Below are 21,088 nucleotides of genomic sequence, written 5' to 3'. Positions count from 1 at the left end.
ACACGTACGTGCGTCCAATTCCGATGAAGTAAAAGGTCACGCGGGAGGGGGTGTGGCACGGTTTGGCGCCAGCTATCGTAGAGTGCGGTGGTCGTGTGGCAACGGTTCTTTGCGGTGAGAGCAACGTCTTTGAAAACAACAGAGCTACCCACTTGAGCGTTTCGAGATTCAGCGGTGAACGAGGGACACCAACCCTGCGACTTGCAGGCGTCTCGGAACGGGAAAATTGTTAAATTGTGAATCTCGATTCTATCTCCCCACCCCCCCGAGACTGACTCGATCTAAAATCTGTAAATCTGTGAAGCGTGGAGATACAGGGCTACCAGCTGCAATCGCCCAATGCACTGCGATGCTGACCTCACTCGGGGCTTGCTTATAACACTTGTCTCAACATTCTACGCTTGTTATTGTTATTCTGCGGATCATGTATACACATGCCATTGACATGTGTGACATGTGAAAAAAAAAAGAACAAAACATAATAAACTTCACAGTCAGGGCATCTGTAAATCGTTTGCACGTTTACATTAAAAATTCTACCTTTTGTGTCATTGTCAATCAAAAAGTAAACAGATAATCTAAACGTTACATGGTAGCAAGGCAGCAGAATGTTTTGGGACATTTCATCCGCTGGTCTAAAGATTTTATATTAGTTGGTTTAGTTAGGCTGTCGGAGGCTTTGGCATTTATTACCGTGAGACTTAAAATTCTAAACGTGCTGTGGTGTGACTTAGGCGACTTGCAGAAACCCACCGTTGTATGTGTGTATGCTGAGCTTCTTTCGCGCCACCGTACGTAGCCAACCGTGCTAATCGGAGGTTATTAAAACACACCAGCTAAAACCTTTCTTCGATAAGCGATTTTCAGAAGAGGTATCATTCAGATGCTACCGCGGAAAATAACCCCTCTCCTCAGTCTGCCGTTGAAGAACAAAGCGGAAGGCAACAAATGTACGTTCACATTTTCTCGAGCCATTTCATGGCAGCTTAAGATGCCGCTTGTCACAGCAGAGTCCGCGGCGTGTGTTGTACTGGCCATTCGTTAGTGACAGACGCCCAATGGTTATGCACCTCACCGGAATTCAGGTTTTTGTGCAACGAACAACTACAAACATTAATATCGTAACTGCGGGTCGCTACAGTGATTACATCGGCTCCAGAAGGGCAGCCACCAAATTCGACTTCCGCCTTGTACTCCCTTATCTTGCGCAACATCGTTGGGATAGATGGACATGGCGTCAAGGCAAACTGCAGACAGCCGTCTTCAGCCCAATACAAACGGACCCCCCCCCCCGACTCCGCTCCCCCTTGACCAGCTGACGTGGGCGCAATAAACTCCAACTTGAGGCCGGACACAAACAGATCCCGCACCATCGTTCGCGAGCTTGCGAGTGATCTGAAGGGACAACGTCCCAGCGGAGCGGCCCACTAGTGCGGACCCAAAGCCCACTCCTGCTTGTGCAGTCGGCCCTGATGCTGAGGACTCGCCAAGTCATTGTTGACCAGCTGGTCCTCTACCTAAGAGATCAAGAGAGCCAGGTCTACAAGATGACGTCATCTAGGGGGCAAGCCCTGACCACTGCATTGTCCGATCCGATTAATAGGGGCGCCGCGGTGGCTAGGAGAAGTTAACTCCTTCGCCTGGTATTTGTTGAGCTATCATTTGTGATGGCCAGGTCGCTTCTGAAAAAGAGCTACATAGCCCAGCGGGCCTTACCCGGTAAAATACATCAATGTTCATAGTTGAGAACACATCTGTTCCCGGCAAGTCAATTGGACGAGACTGCAGCACCACTCGTAGGAGCTTCTCAGCTCCAACTAGTTTATGAAGAAGGCCCCATCCACAACTGTCCGTGCTGATTGGAGGGTTAGGCCCCCGACACGCGACGCACGACACCACCGTGATCTGACAGTGAAGCTCCCCCATCGCACAATCGATGAATTCGACGATGGTCCAGGGATCACTGCTTACAATCTGGCAAGCATCTTGAAAGTCCACGGAACCTATCCAGTCCCTCAGCCCGAGATGGGGGGAGCTTCATTTCCATCTTAAAACGGGAACAAATATTTATTTATACTGGAGGAATCTGGTGAGCTATGAAGCTCTTTTTCACAGATGTACAGTATGAATGACAAAGTTCAAGCCCAAAATTAGACAGATACCTCCCGAACTTTCTCCGACCCTAAAATATCAGACCATCGCGGGGTCTCTGGACCAGAACCATCGCCCTCATTTGTAAAAAGCTCGTTCTAACTCCTGAAACGTGGCCGCTCCGCACCCCTGAGTCCCGAGGTGTTGGGGAGACACCACGAATTCTGTCGAACCTGGGATGTCGATGAAACTGAAGGCAAATCCCCCTCAGATGACCCACCCAGAGAACTCACCGCCAACCGGCAGCGTAGGGGGTGGTTGGGGCAATTGCCAGCCGCATGTCCTCGCGAAAACCTCAGCGCTTGAACATGGGCGACGAGCCGGGGATACGGCACCGCAGATCTTCCTATCGATGACGTGGCGTACGTGACTCTGCGTAATAGCCGTTTCCTCCGGCGTTGTTTAAGGAAGAGGTGTTGCGGCCGGTGCCCTGGGAGCCGTGCAATAACTCTGGCACTTGCCACAAAAAAAACTGTTTTTTTTATTTTACCAAGTAAGGCCCACTGAGCTACGTAGCTATTTTTCAGATGCGACTTAGTTACCACAAATTATAGCTCAACAAAGTGTCTTATCACGTGGAAATTTAAAGCAGCCAAATACTCTAAGTGCATGTTGATTCTAAATGTGGAGGGAAAAACCGGAGGACCCGGAGAAAAATCCACAAGAGCATGGGGGAGAAAGACATGCAAACTCCATATATCCAGCAGGCATCAGGGTTGGGATCAAACCCACGACCGACTGTATACCAGGTGAGGTCGTATACATCTCGGCACTGTGGCACTCGAAGAATGTCGAAGCTGACCTTCATTTGAGCCCCACCGCACTCTTCGTGCCCTCTGCTTAAATAGAGAGTAAAAAATCATCTTGTTAGAACAAATTATTGCATTCAATTTGTTCTCCCATCCCCCCGCAACCTACGATTAGCACGGTTGGCTACGAACGTTGCGAAAGAAGTTCAACATACATACATACGTATGGACGGACGATGGCTTCCAAGCCGAGCAGTCGAACCCCCCTGGGGTACCGCCACCAGCATGCTCTTCCTTAGCGCTTCTCTGTCACAGGATCCGGCTACACATGAATGACCCCACTACCACCACACAGCTTGAGGATGCCATCACGTTGACCCCTATATGTCGAGACGGCGCACGGCGCCTGAGGAGAGATCCGTAAAGTCTTGCTACGTGTCCTTAGGAGTCTCATCCGGAAGGTAAAAGCGATGGAACATGGAGTGGAGGAGTTTACTTCAGAAGATCCTCGAATATCCCCCCCTCCACCCCCCCCCCAGCTGCTGCTGCTGCGTGAACCTTCTTAGCTTCCGATACGGACATCGGTGGAACACGCCGGGAATCTCCCAACTGTCTGCCTGGGGACGAAAAGCTCTTGAAGGGCAGCACTCTTTATGAGCGTGGGCCTCTTCCACTTGACCGAACCGTGGAGAACGCCAGCTTCCTCGTCCATTGCGGGTCCCCGGGAATCGCCAAAACCCGTAAGCGAGACAGAGCCCCTCGTGCACACGCCCGTGGAATCCAGCTGCAACAGACTCTCGGGGACGAGTAAAGCTGAAACCCGTCTTTTCGTTATGCATAAAGGTCACTTACGGTCGTTTGAACAGATCCAATCAGACCTGAAATAAGTAATATATAAAAAAAAAACTTTTTTTAAACACGCTTTTATGAAATGTACTAGTAATGGCAGAACTCCACGACTCCCGGAAGTGGCCCTGAAGCTTGCCATAACGTAAGGGACCGTGGCCAATTACAGCCAACGTCAATTGACTGTGGACCATTAGACCCAAGCCGAAACATAACATATAAAAAAGAATGCTTAAAAAAATACATTTTTTTTATGATATAGTATTGTCATCAGTATGACATAAGTATACCAAGTTTGCAGTCGATATCACATTGGGAAGTGGGTTAAAATTGAGTTACAAGATTTGAGGATACAACAACAACAACAGACAAAGAGTGAGTTAAAAGAAAGCGTGTAATAATAGATCCACGTGTGGTCGTGGCGTCCGTGCTCCTCTGTTCATAACGTGCCGGGCGCTTTCATTTGTTAAGGATGCACGCAAGTGCACGCGTGGTGATTGCGGAGACTATCCACACGGCACACTTGTTCTCATCGATTGCTGGGGTGAGTTCTGTTAAGAAAAGCACCTTTGTAATGGTGGCACAGCACAAGACGAGGGGTCCACACCTCGCCATCCTTGCTCGTGTTGACACAAGGTGCGACTTGTAACTCGCGCCAGGCTGGGTAAACCGACCTGAAGCCTCGAGCAAGGTTTCACAAATCAAAGTTGCCAATACCCAAACCACAAGAAATCTGGGTCACCAGGATCGTAGCAGAGTGCACTAAATCAAACCAACAAAGACCCCCCCCCCCTCCATATAGCCTTGATAGATAATTGGGACAAGTGCTGTTAGCGAGCACCTATGAAGGCCGACACCGTCGCACACGTCGGGGTGGGTGGCCAGCACCACGCCCGACCGCCTTTGTCTCCCGAGTGGCGATGTTGACTACACGCCGCACCAGCTACTCATTTGAGGCCGAGACGGCCTTGGGGAGGAGGCCCAGGACCGGTTCAGATAATCACCACCGATGTTGGCCGTGAGCGGGAATCGAACCCGGGTCGCCGGGTTCGTAGCGCATGTGCACGAACCGATACACTACCGCTCACACACCTTTCCCATTTGCGCATGTTTCCCCTTTGAATAGAAGCAGCCTTTTATTGTAACACAATCGAAATTATTATTATTGCTGTTGTTTTGTTTATCTTGGTAATGTCAACGAAGCCAGCTATCCTGTCATTGTGCTCAGCGGCGTGCGCAGTTAGCGTCAACATTTGGGCCGCAACTTCAGCGGCGGCTTTGAGGACAGGTAAGGGAGACTGGCGTAACGGCCGTGCGTGCGCGCGTGTGGGAACCCATGCGTGTGTGTGCATACCCGTGCGTGCGTGCCCGTGCGTGCGTACCCATGCGTGTGTGTGTACCCATGCGTGTGTGTGCATACCCGTGCGTGCGCATGCGTACTCGTGCGTGCGCGTGCGTCGCGTCTCTGAAGCAAACCTCTCAGAGCGCAGTAAAAATATTATTTCTGGCTTCAGTCCCGAAACGCACGGTCGCGGGCCAAGGACTGCAGGGGCATGAGAATCGACGGCGGCTAATTGAATTGGCCCATGCGACGTTGCGTCTGGAATGCCCTGGCATGCCGGAGGGCCGCGAGCGCCCGACACGCGTCCATTTGGTGGTGGCACCCGAGAACCGTATCAAGGGGAAGTGGCTCTGCGCCAAGTAATTTAGGACAACAATTTAAAGGGGGGAAAAATCCATTACAAAAAGGGGGAACCAGCTTCGTTATTTATGCCTCGATGATAGCCCGAAATCCCCAATCGCGCCCCCATCACAACCCTGCCATCGTCAGGCCCACCACCACCCTCTCCATCCACCACAAAACCGTAATTAGTTTTCTTCTGCATACACTCAGGGAACCCCCCCCCCGCCCAGCCTCCGTTAATCATCCGTTCAGCACGCCGAGCCTCGGGTCCTGTCCCTGTAGCTCAATAATCCATCAGCTCAGCACAAAGGCTGTGTGTGTGTGTAGCTACAGCTAAAGCCACAGCTCAGCCCAGAGACCCCATTTATTGGGACGTTTATACACGAGCCTGAACAATGTGAGCCCACTCCGTTTCAAGTTGGAAATGGCTGCGTAAAAAAAAGTAACAAAAACACTTTGACACCCGTACGACACACGCTGGACTACTGCACCACTTTCCCAGCAGAATTGCAACAGTCACGGTCTGGTAATGCCAGACCCTGCCACACAAACCCTTCGCGCTAACATCCAGCGGTGTGCGACATCAACAAATAAGACATCGCGACAAGTTTATGGGTAGACTGAGCCGAAGCGACCCTCCTATCCTATCAATGCAGCCTGCATCAAGTTCACCGCGGTGGCGAGATGTTAACTCCCTCGCCTGGTATGCAGGAAGTTGTGGGTTCAATCCCAACGCATGCTGTATATTTGGAGTTGGCGTGTTCTTTCCCCATAGCCGTGTGTATTTTTCTCTGAGTCCTCCGGTTTTTCCCCTACACATTTAAAATCAACATCATGAGTTTTAAGTATTTGGCTGCTATACATTTTCATGTAATAGGCCACTTCGTTGAGCTATCATTTGAGATAGCCAGGTCGATTCTGAAAAAAGCTACACAGCCCAGTGGCCCTTACCTGGTAAAACAAAAAAAGCCCCCGTTATAATAAGAATCTCAAGACAATATACAGGGAATCACAATTATTATATCAAACATGAAATATCATAGAGACTTGCCGCAGTGACCGAGCAAACAACAGTCAAAGAAACAAATGAAATTTGATAAAATATTAAAAAACCAAAACAACCAGCCGGATATATAATCGTATATCCAACAAGGTGTAAACAATAGTAATACATTAATGAGGAACGCCTGCTGGGATAAGTGGACCATGTTACTCAGCACTCAAGGGAGATGCCATGGTGTAGTGCAGGGGTGGGGAACGTCCGGCCCGCGGGCCATTTAAGGCCCGCAAAATCATTTGGTGTGGCCCTGCCAAGGCAAACCGCAGGCAGGACTCGATATTCAACAAATCTCGGAGCAAACCTGTAAAAGCAGTTGCGAGTAGCAACATCATCAACACCAGCTAACATCATCGCATGCCTCGCCAAAGAGAAGCAGTTCCAGCCATCGCATTAGGGGTGAGTTAATTAAATGCTTGACCAAATATAGCGAACTCATTTTTAAGTTGATAATTTTGCATGGCCCGCGAATGATGTTATAAATATCCAAATGGCCCTTGGCAGTAAAAAGGTTCCCCCCCCCCCCCCGTGGTGTAGTGGGTAGCACAGTGGAAGAGCACTCGGGAAGCCACCAGTGCGGTTGGATCCCCCAGGGCGGTAGTCCCCCCCACCCCTCAACTTCGTCTGTCCACCCAGCAGTACGAGTGGGTTCACTCACTGCAGTCGGCCAAAGGGGCAGGTCGCGCGTGGTGGGCTCGAGGTGTGGGTTAGTCTCACCTCTTGCCAAGTGGCTGTCCAGTTTGGAAGAGTAGACCAAACATCCCCTGAGAGGAGCTCCCCAGAGTTTGCTATAGTGGTGGCCCCTTCTTCATAATCAAGTATTTTTGGGGTTGGATCGCGTAAATACAAATGTGTCGTTAACCCCGCAACCACCCAAACTTGCTAATTAGTAAGGTTTGTCACGTAAAAGAAAATGTGCCAATTAGTTACTTCAGCATATCAGTGTGTTGTAGAGTAAACTCAATACCAATTACTGCCCTCCCCCACCCCCTACGAGCAGACTAATGCCCCAGACCACTCTTGCATATGAGACTCATCCTGGTCTCTTGTCTTCTCGCCACTTGGTAAAAAAAAAATACCTTGAAAAGTAGATCCGAAATGTTGAGTTTTTTTTCGCGATTATTATTATTTTTTGCTCCGGGGTCCACCAGTCTAAACGCGACCGCAGGCTGGCCACACAGGGTGGAGAAGCGGCATGGGGCGGTACCTGGTGGTATTTCTTGAGGACGTTGTGCATCTCGGCCACGTCCTCGCTCACGATCGTCTTGATGACGAACTTGCGATCGTAGGTGGTGAGGAAGCGGGCGCTGCTCCGGCCTTGCGCGTCAATGCACACGGGCGCGCTCCGAATCACCGAATTCTGAAACATCGTTGCACAAACACGGGGGGGGGGGGGGGGGGCAAGATATTTACTACGCGCAACTATTTACCCACGTGGACAACTCCGACGCACCACCTTAATTTTTTATCTTCTAAAGGCAGAGAGAGAGGCACAACGAGGTAAACTTCTCCCAATGTATGTAGGTTGAACTTCTTTCGCGCCGTACGTAGCCAACCGCGCTAATCGGATGGGTGTGGTGTGTGGGTGAGTGACAATGTGAGTGGGTTGAATAACCATGCGAGTCTATGTATGTCTGTCTGTTGAACTTCTTTCGTACCGTACTATAGCCAACCGCGCTAATCGGAGGCGCGGGTAAGTGCAGCGCTCGTTTATATTGTCCGTGTACAAGTTTAAAAAGGACATCTGAACCCCTTCACCAAGCCCTGTCGCGCCAATTTCGGGCTTTTGTTTGCAGAATTTCTGCACCCCCCCCCTCATCTTCTATTTTGTGATCGGTGCTCTGGTACCGGGATTGCGTTGAGTTGAAATAAAAAAACATTGAATACAAGAGCATCTGAAACAAGTGGGCACAGCACCCACGCGTACACATGAAATAAAGACAAAGATCCCTTGTATAGGCTTAACAGACTGTTGGGGAAAGTGCTGTTAGCGAGGACCTATGAAGGCCGGCACAGCACAGAAGGAGGTGGGTGGCCAGGACCACGCCCGGCCGCCTTTGTCTCCCCAGTGGCGATGTTTACTACACACCGCACCAGGTACTTATTTGGACGTTAGCGGAAATCGAACTCGGGTCACAGCTGGGTTCATAGCGCAGTACGCTAACCGCTACACCACCACTCCCCCCACACACACGAATATGCGGATGCTCGCAAGCGCTGACCAGCAGCGTGTACGTGCACACACGTGGACTGGGCCGGAGGCAACGCTCCAGGCCACAACACAATTCCCTCTCTGCTCCTTCACACTCGCCCGCTCTGCTTTGCATTCCGCCCCTAACTATAGTCTCTTCTCCCCAAGCCCTGACAATAATAACCTTTGCTCAATTCAAGAAACGTTTTACAATTCTAATCTAATACAACGATGACTCTGGTTGCTGTTGCGTTGCTGGCAACCCCACGTTTTCAGCCTTTGGGCCGACTGTGCTCTGCAACCGTGCGAACAAAACCAAAAATTGGTGAAAATGTCTTCAGGATTAGAACGCGCACTGGAAGCCAACGTAGATTGCCAAGACGACAGAGGCAAATAGCACGTTTGCCACCTTGGAGTTTCTCACACAGGCGGACATTTATATATTCGGTCAAATGACATAAAACCAAACTATTTTAAATGTCTCGCTCTTTTTCAGAAGCAACCTGGCCAGGAATGATCGTTCAACGAAGTGGCTTGTCATCACGTGGAAATTTATAGCAGCCAAATACTCTAAACGCGTGATTTTGATTCTAAATGTGCGGCGAAAAATCTGAGGACCCGGAGAATAATCCACGTGACCACGGGGAGAGAGATACAAACTCCAAAAATACAGGAGGCGTCAGGGTTTGGGATTGAACTCACGACCTCCTGTATACCAGGCGAGGGAGTTAACATCTTACCAACGTAGCTCTAGATCACAATCTTATTGGCCCACACAGTACCTTGAATGAAATGGAACCCATAAAAAAGTTCTAGTTGTGACATGTAGAAACTAAAATCTCTTACCACCTAGATTTTTACTGCTCTCCCATCATTGCTCATTTGATCAGGAACACATTTCATATCCCAAATTATTTTATTTTAGAGCCTGCTTTTGCGCGTATATTTCAGTGTGTCTTGAGAGACAATTTGTAAATTCACTGTTGTTGGATGAAAGCCCTCCATATGCCATGCCAATAACTGTGGTAGTTTGACCATACTTCACCACGTTAGGCAATGTAGGGTTATGATAATTTGGGGATGCCGGATTGGCTTAGATTTCACGAGTGACGGATATTAGCCGTAGTTGGGAATAAAACTCATGTATAACTGGTTTCAGAGCTCAGTGAACAAACCACTGTGCCACTGGCTCACCGCTGTGCCTCCTTGCCTATTCAGTGTGTTGTCTTTTCTGCAGGCTTTGCCATCTATTAATGGTGGCTGCAATCACTGTGTTCGAGCACGCTCCCTCCTTGTAATCTGAACGTTCATAGAGGCAAACTCAAATCTGTGGCCAACTCAGCCCATCAAAATTGCCCACGAATAACGCTGCGCGGGAAGTCAACCGCAGTTCTCCTACCGGCAAAACTGACTCCCACCATAGGAATGTGGAATTTTCACCACTCGCTCAGGGCTGTCAAGGGTCATGAGCACCGCCGACCCCTCCCCCTCATGTGAACTGCTTTTGTGTTTGTACGCCTTTTGGCGTCATCTGGTCCAACACCAGTGGAGACTAGGCTCTAAGAAAAGCCGTCTCGGGTGTGGACCAATCAATTTCAAGGACAGTGCATATCATTATCAGAGTTGTCTATTTTTGTTTGCATTTTGAATGCTTGTGTTGTAGTTATTGCAAACATGATCCCTTGTATAATGGTGTCAGTTTTGGTGCCAGATAAAAGGGTAAAAACCTATTACTATATTTGTGTGTTTAGTTCGTTTGCCTTACCCCCGCACCTCTGATCAGCATGGTTGGCTATGCACGGTGCGAAATAAGTTCAACATAAATTCGTACAGCAAAAGAGACAAAGCCGTACCAGTCCTCCCGAAACAGGGATTGGACTATTCTATTATTGCAAATGGCAGCAATAGGTGCAGGAGCTGAATACAATTGTTGAGAGGTCTGCCAGCCACGAGAGGGCTTCAAGTGGGGAGACCATCTGCCCAGCTTGTTTTGTGTACGTTGTTGCAACAAGAACTGCAATTCTATTATATATATTTTAAAAGGAGACCTATAAACACACTATTTATATCCCCCACCCCCTTCTGATATGCTTGAGTTGAAGTAAAAAGCTTACTATCCTAGTTACAATCTCGCAATGTCTTAAGTTAAGCCAGGCATAAGATTTGTGTAAGCTTAGAACAAACATGCTCACGCACGCGTGAATAAATTTGTATATATAAATATAATGAAGAAACGAGTTAAGTATTTGAGTGACTGAGAAAGTAAACACATTTCTACGTTATTTACCACATCTTTTCAGCTAAGTGCTTTTCCTAATGTGGCCGTGCACCCCCCCCCCCCGCCGAGGGAAAAAATAAATGTTCCACATCCCTTTCAGCCAATTGTCAAAGTGCTCGGAGAACACACAGCAGGAGCTGTCACGTGCCAAGTCCTCTGGAAGTGGAGAGAGAGCACAAAGATGACAAATAACTCTTGAGCACTCTCCGCGAGCCCAGTGCCCACGTTCAAACTACCGGCTGGGAGATGTTAACTCCCTCGCCTGGTATGCAGGAGGTCATGGGTTCGATCCTGACCCTAACGCTTCAAAACGTTCACCTCATCGTCACGGCCACGCTGTGCCGAGGGAACGTGCTGAATCACTTCTTAGTCGGGCCTAAATAACAGCTGATTAGAATGATGTATGTTGAACTTATTTCGCACCGTACGTATCCAACCGTGCTAATCGGAGGTGTATGTTGAACTTCTTTCACGCCGTACTTCACCTACCGTGCTCATCGGATGTGCCAATTTCACTATTTTAAACTTCTGGCTTTAGCCGCGATGCCGGGACGTGAAAGTGCTGGCCCTGCAAGACCCCCCCCCCGCCGTCCACCCGAACCGGATAACCTTCAAGTCCTCTTCTGGACCTGGATATTACTTTGAGTGAGATGTACGTACACGAGTGGTCCTTTTAAAGCACACTTGGGTGTTAAACAACATAAGTGCTACGACCGCCTTCATCAGCACTGGATCCACAGTCGCCATGCGGATAACATCAACAAACCCTCGGGCCACCTCCAAGAGCTGCCAAGGGGGATACATCTGCCATGGTCCACTACTTTTGCGCACGGAGAAAAGTTGCCCTCACAGAGTGCGACATCCGCCTATGGGCTGTAAGATGCAAAGACGAAGCTGTACGTTTGACTTGGGTCAATTGCAGCAGATTCCCTCCCCGGTGCCGTTTGAACACCAGACAACAGTGATAGACTTTTGGCCCCAAAGAAAAGTCTAACTTGGATTTGAAAAAATAAACTATAATAAACTGAATCTATATCGCATGTGTTTAGTCTTAAGTGTACTTTGTTTAACCGTGTGTGAACGAACTCAATAGACCATCTAATTTGCAAGAGTGACCTGGGGTATTAATCTTGCCAGGAAGGCAGCGGGGGGGGGGGGGTGATGATTGCTACTCCCGTGCATACTCCCAATTGAATAATCTGCTGCGGTAATGTTCAAATCTGGCCTGGCGCGTGCCACTCCATTTTGTGCGCACTCACATTGAAAGGGCTGCACGCTCCATGCACTCCACCGCACGGCTCATTGAGCAATGCATCGCTGACTGTTCGATAGTCCAAGTTTCGTGTGCGATGTAATTGAGGGACTTGTGTGCTGTTGTCTTGACGTGTGTGGTCTGGGACTGTTGTTGTTGTTTTGGTGCTACGCCCCAAGCTGGCATTCAGCGTTGAATAATCGGCAGAAAATTCCGTACTTGCGAAATTTGTACTTATCACCAAAACTTAATTTATTTTTACTTATTTGTCGTGACATGCTTACTCTTTCCCTCCACTGCACTCCTATCGTGTGTTTTGTTTTTGTTGTTGCAACTTGCTGACCCCCGTGCCCCATGCTGGACACGTCTGTGTAAACGAGCTTCGTAGCTCATCGGATTCCTCCGGCAGTCTCAATCAAGATCCCGATTCGGACTGTCACACAAGGCAATCCGTATTTGTGTAACAGCTAAGAGGCTGGCTTGACACGTAGGCCTTTCACGACCAATATTATTCGTAATAAAGGTTTTGTTGGGTTAGTTCGCGTAAATATAAATGTGTCAATTAGTTACGAGCTCAGCCCACCGGTGTGGAGAGTAAACCCACAGCATTTATAATTTGAGTACCCAAAGCTGTCCAGGTTCAAAGGTGTATGACACGACAAACCAAAACACCAGATCAATGTGCTTCCATCTATATTCCAGAGCACCTTTAATAACCTGAGGCACAGTACCATCGCTGTCCTGTCCACTCCCTGTAGCTCAGTGGGCATTACCTGGTAAAATAAAAAATATTTAAAAGTTTTAGTTTTGAAAATACGTGCAATTTGTTCAATGGCTTTTGGCTAGCCATCGAACAAAGACGGTCACTGTATCGCGTGCTTTCGGATGCGCTTCTGCGGCTGTCTGGAATGCTCTTCCTTCAGATATCAGGATGCCACTGGGAGCTATGCACTTTTAAATCATCGAGATTGGAAACTAATTTATTTACAACTTTTTGTTCTTAGTTTGTTGTCCTTCCCCAACCCCCCGCCCACAACTACAATTAGCACGGTTGGCTACGTACGGTGCGAAAGAAGTTCAACATACAGTACGTACATACATACGTCACTCAAACTCGGACAGGACTCAAACTGGTACCCGCCGGGTAATCACGGACTCGGTGTGGCCACGAAGCTGCAACTCGAGGGGCCACTCGGGTGCCGCATTATTTTTACAAGTTTAATTCTCACGTCTCATTGAAATGCAGCCAGGCATGCCGTGCCAGCGCGTTTGCGCAATCCATCCCCACACTTTGACCGTGGAGCCAAATAATTTAGAGTGAGCAAAGTTTTAGTATTTATCCGTTTCTGTTGCTTTATTCTTCCGAGCGTCGCGCATGCGCGTGAACGAGGCGAGATCTTGCTGCCAGGTTGCTCCATGGACGTCTGCACCCACAGCCGAGCCAACGGTTAAAATGAGTGACATATGTTGGTATTTATGTATGCAAGCTGAACTTATTTCGCACCGTACGTAGCCAACGGTGATAATTGGAGGTGTGGGGGAAGGACAAGCAGTCCTAAAGAGATACGTTTTCAATCTCGAATTAAAAGTGCATAGCTCCAATGGCTTCCCCAATAAAGGAACAACGCAATCAATACAGGGGTCTTTGTTCGATGGCCAGCCATAAGCCGCTGCGCGGATGACGAGAGTTCGCGTGGTTGTTTATATTCCTTGACGAGATCAGAAAGGTTTTGTGGTTCATATGTGGCAAGCACTTTGTGTGTAATGAGTGCAACCTTATAACGTATTCGTTCAGCAAATGGAAGAGAATGGAGCTCAGCGAGCATCGGACGGACACGGTCGGATCTTGCAGTAACAGATCATTAACAGATCTTGCAGTTACAGCGGTGCCGATAAGCACCGCCCCAAAAACAGGCACCTGGCCCATTTAATACATACCGTTAACATGTTTAATCACAAGCAGTTCATTCAGCAAAGCATAATTAATGAAGACGCGCGTTTTCTCAGAGCCATTAATAATCTTTCGTTGTGCTAAAATACCTCTGATGAGCACAGTTGGCTGCGTACGGTGCAACAGAAGTTCAACATGCTGTACATACATACGTGGCACAACGCCGCATTGGGATCAAGCGTGAAAAATGGCAAATGTGTGCGTCCTGTAATCATGACCTGGTGGTTTGAACTGCCAGAACTTCAGCACATGCGGATCACTACCAGAGAAGTGAGCTTTTTTTGTTCTACCAAATGAGATAAGGGGCGCTGCGGTGGCGAGATGTTAACTACCTCGCCTGGTGCACAGGAGGTCGTGGGTTCGATCCCGACCCTGACGCCTGCTGAATATTTGGAGTTTGCGTGTCTCTCTTTCCCCGTGATCACGTATATTTTTTCCGGGTCCTCCAGTCTTTCCCTCCACATTTAGAAACACGCGTTTAGAGTATTTGGCTGCTGTATATTTCCACATGACAAGCCACGTCATTGAGCTATGATTTGTGTTTAAGTCGCTTCTGAAAAAGACCTACATAGCTCAGTGGGCCTTACCCAGTAAAATAAAAACATTGTTTAGTTTCTAGTTTAAGTTGGTCCCGTTGTCTCAATGGGTACAGCCGAGACAACGTTACTCTTCTGCATGCTCTTCAAACCACCACGTCTCAACAGCGCTGCACATCTGGAAACGCACATCTAGACAAAAGTTACGAGCATGTGTTTGCAATAAAAAAAAATCTAAATTGTACATTTGCTTTGACAAAAGTGGCTTACAGGATGACACGTGAAACACAGAGGCACACGCACGCACACACACACACCAAGAAACTCCACCGCACCAACACCGGCGGCTTCGCCCAACCGCACTTGACGTTCGCATGACAAGCCGCGAATGGTCGCCAGGGAACAGGGCTGGGAACGTGCGATGGTCGAACACGGGCAGCGCATGCCAGAAAGCGTGCCGTCACGCAGGTGTGAAATGACGCGCATGCACACACACGCATGCACTATGAGGAAGTCACTGGGAGCTATGCACTTTTAAATAATCTAGATTGAAAACTCATTTTATTTTGAGCTGCTTTTTGTGCTTAATTTGTTGTTCTTCCCCCGCACGGTTGGCTATGTACGGCGCGAAAGAAGTTCAGCGTACGTACACGCGTGCACGGCGCGTAGTGGAGAGCTGCGACACGTTTTGGAAGGCGGTTTTAACTATTAACTATTTTAACTATTTTTTTTATTTTATCAGGTAAAGCCCACAGCTCTTTTTCATAGGTGACCTCCCCACAAATGACAGCTCAACAAAGTGACTTATCACGTGGAAATTTATAGCAGCCAAATACGCTAAACGCATCTTGATTCGAAATGTGAAGGGAAAACCTGGAGGACCCGGAGAAAAAATCTACGTGACTACGGGGAAAGAGAGACACGCAAACTCCAAATATACAGCAGGCGTCAAGGTCAGGATCGAACCCACGACCTCCTGTATACCAGGTGAGGTAGTCAACATCTCGCCAACGCGGTTAACATGTAAGGAGCACCCGCGTCGACTGGAGGTGAAACGGGCACCACATTGCGGACAGGGCAAGTGGGCACCACCGGAGGCACAGCGGCGATCGGAATCCACGGAGGAGGAGGAGGCACGCGAGAGAACGAGCGCGCGCATGGGGTGGGGTTTTGACAAATGATATTCGAGTGGGGCAGTCAAAATCGGATGACGATTTCAACTTACAGCCTAGTGGGAATATAACCATCGGGGAAGGTCACATTCATCACAAATGGAGATTTGTTTTTAAAGGCTTTCTGACCAGACTTTAAATATGTTGAAAGCAGAAAGAGTTAAGTTTCAATCTGATCCAAAAAAAAAGCAATCATATCAGCTTTGTCGAATTGACAAAAATGAGACAGGGACTGGTTTGAATCAGAAAGGGAACGGTTTAAGGGGAGTTCACATTCAGTTCGTAGCGCCACATGCAAAGGTTCACTGCTTGCGTGACATCTGTCTGTCAAAGTCCGATTCCCCGGGTTCTATTGCCGGGATGATGAGATTTTGCTTTGTAGGAGTCCGTGAATGCAACGTGCAGAATATGAAATGCAGACGACATATTGTTCGTTCCCAAATGCCTGGGGCTTGAAAGGTCCTCACAGCTGTTGCGCGCGGGCGCACTGATAAACGGTGACGAGTCGAAGTGATGCCCTCCTCAAACGAGCACCGGTGAGACGTGAAGTCCCTCGCCTGGTATACAGGAGGTCGCGGGTTCGATTCTGACCCTGACGGCTGCTGCTGTATATTTGGAGTTTGCATGTCTCTCTCCCCGTGGTCACATGGATTTTTCTCCGGGTTCTCCGCTTTTTCCCTCCACATTTATAATCAACATCACGCATTTATTAGAGTATGCGGCTGCTGTCAGTTTCCACGTGATGATAAGCCACTTATTTGCGCTTTCATTTGTGATCGCCAGGTCGCTTCTGAAAGAGGGCTACACAGCTCAGTGGACCTTAGTTTAGTTTTTTCGCCTGGTGCCGGGCCGTGGGAAGTTTCCGTGTTTTTTTCCTTCTTCATCGTTGTCGTTTTTTAGTTTTTTCGTTTCCGTGGATTTCCACTGCCGCCGGGCCACGGCGCATGCGGAAGCGCGACCGTGAATTGCCGGCGCAGCAGCAGCAGCAAACACACGGGGCAGGCGGCCTCCAGGGCTCGCGAGGCGCATGCAGGCAAACAGGATCACGCGTCGAGATGACTGAGAATGAGTCGGGTTGACGGTCAAAGGTTAGCGATTGGTGAGGTTATATGGGAGGACGCGCGCTGGATGGAGGGGGATGGATGGGGAGGCCACTCACCTGATTGCAGGCGGTGGCACTTAAGATGGCTTTGTCCAGCTCTTGAGGCGGCAACTTTGTCAGAGAGCGCTGCGGACAGCGGAGGGCACGCCGACGTTACGACCGACGATGGCTTTTGCCTCCGGCCCACCACCTTTTTAGAACTGCCTCTTTAGAACTGGCTTTTGTTTCTTGTTTAGTTCGTTCTTGTCCTCTTTCTCCCTCCCCCGCACCTCCCGATTTAGTCATGGTTGGCTACGTAACGGCGGTGCGAGAGAAGTTCAACATTCGTGCGTACTTTGTATTAAAGCTCTCAAGTCACCGTAAACGCGTACGCCTACCCAACTAAATGTATGCCACTTTCTTTAGCACAAATATTCCACCATGGTTTAAAGTAGCAGGTGAATAACGGAATACCCATCGCACGTCACTCATTGATCCTCAGGGAAACCCACTTTGGTGTCTCCGTGCAGCGAAGCTCAAAGGACCGTCAGCATTCAAGTGAAATCTGCATCTCCAAGAAACTAGAACGGTTCCACAAACAGGAAATGAACGACACCGAAAACAATTTGCAACGAAGCTAAAACACCGGGGGGGACCTCACATTTAAACCGAAGCAACCTCTGAGCCGCTGAACCTTATTCGTGAAAAAAACGTGACGTTAAAAACACTCTTCTTTCACTTTTCGGTATTCTAGATCATTACATCAACTGCAACACTTGTGCAAATACCATCAGATAAACACAGGAGCTGGGTAACTGAGGCATTCCGTACAAAAAAGCCCAGCACCTAATTAGATACGTTGCACACGTGCTAACCACTACACTATCGCTGTTCTGGTAGCCTCACCCGCATTTCGTGCCCTCAGCTGAAGCCTCCACCGGCCGCCATCCCCCTTGAGCGGGGGCGGTGGGGGTCGGAGGGTTCGGAAGGCTGGTTGCTTTTGTTTTGAAGTTCAACAATTCCCAAAACTGAACTATAAAAACTTTTATTTTTACAGGTAAGGCCCACTGCCCATGTCGCTTCTTTTTCAGGAGCCTGGCCACAAATGACAACCCAAAGAAGTGGCTTATCATGTGGAACTTTATAGCAGCCCAACACTCTAAACGCACGCTGATTGCTAATGTGGAGAGAAAAACCAGAGGAGCCGGAGAAAAACCCACGCGACCAAGGTGAGAGAGAACACGCAAACTCCAAAGATACGGCAGGCGTCAGGGTCGGCATCGAACCCACGACCTCCTGCATACCAGGCGAGGGAGCTAACATCTCGCCACTGTGGCGCCCGATTCCTCTCGGGACATGAAACGCGCCACCAGCACCTCAGTTGAAGGGAGAGGCGGGGGTCGGGGCAAGAGCGATAAGCAGAGATCCACAATTTATTCAGGATTCACCCTTTTTTGTTTCTGTCAGATGAGTCAGGGGGTGGGAGAAAAAATCAACTCTTCAGGAGATTTCAAGAGATTCAAAGAGAAAACAATCTGCGTGCTTAAAAGTGAAACTGCCGTTGAGGAAGAAGACGCAAAAAGGACGTCCGTGAAAAAGAGCGTTACAGCTCATCAGATACCTCCACTATGAATACATACTTCATTCTGAATAGGTTTTAAAGGGCTAAGATAAACAGGAATGACATTTTGGTATTTTCCTCTGCCCACAAAGCTCCCCAACACCTCCCCTCAGCATCCCTCTTCCAGCGACAACAAAGTCATTACACAACCATCATCTACAACGTCAACAATATCTTCCCCCATCCATCGTTCTGGAGTCAATTGCAGGAAGGGTTGAGGCCGTAAAAAAATCAACCATTCAACGTGACTTGCGCTAAGGGCCAATGAAGCAGAGTTAATTAATTCCAGGAGTTTCTGTGCTTGAGGCTGCAAATCAATCACCACGGGTGGTGGCAAGGAGCCATCCCCTATCGAACCACAGATTTAACTAATTGCTCACTCCGAGAGACTGGCAATAACATGATTATGTCTGCATGTAAGTTCAACTTTTTTCACACCGTACATAGCCAAGCGTGCGCATCAGAAGTGCGGGGGAAGGACAACAAACTAAACACAAAACGCAGTTCTAAAGAAATTCGTTTTCAATCTACTACACAATCACGACACACTCACTACTACACACTCGCTTATGTATGTATGTTGAAATTCTTTCGCACCGGACGCAGCCAACCGTGCTAATCGGAGGTGCGGGTTGAAGGCCAACAAACTTAACACAACAAGCAGTTCTAAAGAATTGAGTTCACAATCTAGATTTAAAAGTGCATAACTCCCAGTGGCTTAACATCCACGCGATGATAAGCCACTTCGTTAGACCATCATTTGTGGCCAGAGCTGGACAGCTCAGTGGGCCTTACCTGGTAAAATAACAACAATTTAGTTTAAATTCCAAGACAAACTCTGGATAAAGGTCGATAGAGTTCCTGCCCCCCAAGATAAAATAAGCATTGGTTGCCTATCTTCATTGATGGCCCCTAAGCCAGCAGTGGAAACTCCACATTCCCTGTGGCTGAAGCCCAGTCTCAATCGAACAACCACTCAATCTCTCACGAAAGCAAAACCCATGTTATATACTGCTGAGAGATTTGCCAAGTCCACAGAATATGAAGCCCGCAACGTTCTAATTGTGGGCCAAGAGGGTAGAGCTACCAAGATCTCATGCTCAAAATAGGCATTAGTTCACAATTGAGTAACTAACTCCAATGATTGGTCGTTAATGTGTGCATTCCATGAGGCCATCCAGAGATAGCGGGCTCTTTACACGTCACCACCTTGGCCTGCGTCGGTGGCATTTATTGAGTTTCCCTTCCAATGGCCGATGCCTACAGGAGACTGGGGTGAAGGAGTGATGGCAATGTTCAATACAGGAACCGCTCCCCTTCTTGAATGACGTGATGAGACCCACGCATGGGAGCAGTGGTCACAGGCCAGCCTGGGCTGGCATGCCCCAGCGCCAGTGCTCGGACGCAGCAGAGGGCTCACTGGAGCCTGGGCAGGTGAGCTGCCTTAACATATGGATGTTGAACTTCTGTCGGACCGTACGTAGCCAACCGTGCTAATTGGAGGTGCGGTATTCTGAGATCAGGGCACTGCCTCCAATATTAATTCACGAGTTACGATTATTTCAGACTCGTGGGGCTATTATTATAAAGCACCACAGACCGTGGTGACACAGCGCAATCGCACTGATCGTAAAAGTTTAGCATTTTTATTATCATTTTTGCGCACTCCCTTGACAGAACAACAGAAATATCATAAAAAGCACACACGTGGCCCAATGTGATAACAGGCTCAAAATCACGTGTTCCTAAACACACGTTTGTTTGCACTTTATTGCAAAACATTTAATGTCGAGTATGTAAATGTGTCTCACTTAACCTACGCGTTCCAGGCACTGGATTAAATCAACTTTATGCACCGCTCAAATATATAACGGCAGGTGTCGTCGTGGGTCCAGCGCCTGATCGAGTTACCACATGAATTAGATTTTCGTACTTACGTAAAATCTGGGTTTTTTACACGCTTTTATTGAACTCACTCTGTCTGTTATTGTTGTTGTCATATCCTCAAATATTTTAACTCAATTTTAACCCACTTCCCAATGTGGTATCGACTGCAAACTCGGTATACTTATGTCTTACTGATGACAATACTATATTCTATCATTAAAAATTAAAAACATATTTTTAAACCATCTTTTTTATATGATATGTTTCGCCTTTGGTCTAATTGTCCACGCTCAACTCACGGTGGCTGTAAATCACCACGGTCCCTTACGTTATGGCAAGCATCGGGGCCACTTCCTGGAGTGGTGGAGTTCTGCCATTACTCGTATGGTACATTTCATTAAAGCGTGTTTTTTAAAAAGTATTTTTAAATATTACTTATTTAGATAGAAGGTGGTCACCAACACGCTCCGGCTCACGTAAATCAAACTCCGTCTCTATTCCGGCGGTGGCGGACAGAGTTCGACTCTGTCCGAGCCGCAGCGTGTGGGCGACCACCAAGTCAATTAAAAACCAGATCGATCGACATGAGGGCAGTTACTTGGCAGAGTGGGTAGAGCGTGATGCCGCCCATC

At 48.4% G+C, this 21,088-nt stretch overlaps 1 protein-coding gene across 4 annotated transcripts in view; it reads right to left on the bottom strand.

The window, feature by feature from the left end:
• The window catches only part of LOC144938132 (phosphatidylinositol 5-phosphate 4-kinase type-2 alpha-like), a 203,688-nt gene that overhangs the window by 64,659 nt on the left and 117,941 nt on the right, over positions 1-21,088 (bottom strand). For 2 of the 4 annotated variants that reach the window (XM_078865847.1, XM_078865848.1), the window contains 2 exons: positions 17,027-17,095; positions 7,695-7,847 (listed from right to left, as the gene is read on the bottom strand). In XM_078865847.1, the coding sequence (XP_078721973.1) occupies positions 7,695-7,847; positions 17,027-17,095 (222 nt within the window). The remainder of the gene's footprint in view (positions 1-7,694; positions 7,848-17,026; positions 17,096-21,088) is intronic. The other 2 variants (XM_078865849.1, XM_078865850.1) reach the window with 1 other exon arrangement.

Source organism: Lampetra fluviatilis, chromosome 21 (assembly GCF_964198595.1).
Source record: "Lampetra fluviatilis chromosome 21, kcLamFluv1.1, whole genome shotgun sequence".
NCBI classification, from domain to species: domain Eukaryota; kingdom Metazoa; phylum Chordata; class Hyperoartia; order Petromyzontiformes; family Petromyzontidae; genus Lampetra; species Lampetra fluviatilis.
This window is presented reverse-complemented; position numbering and strand designations above follow the sequence as displayed.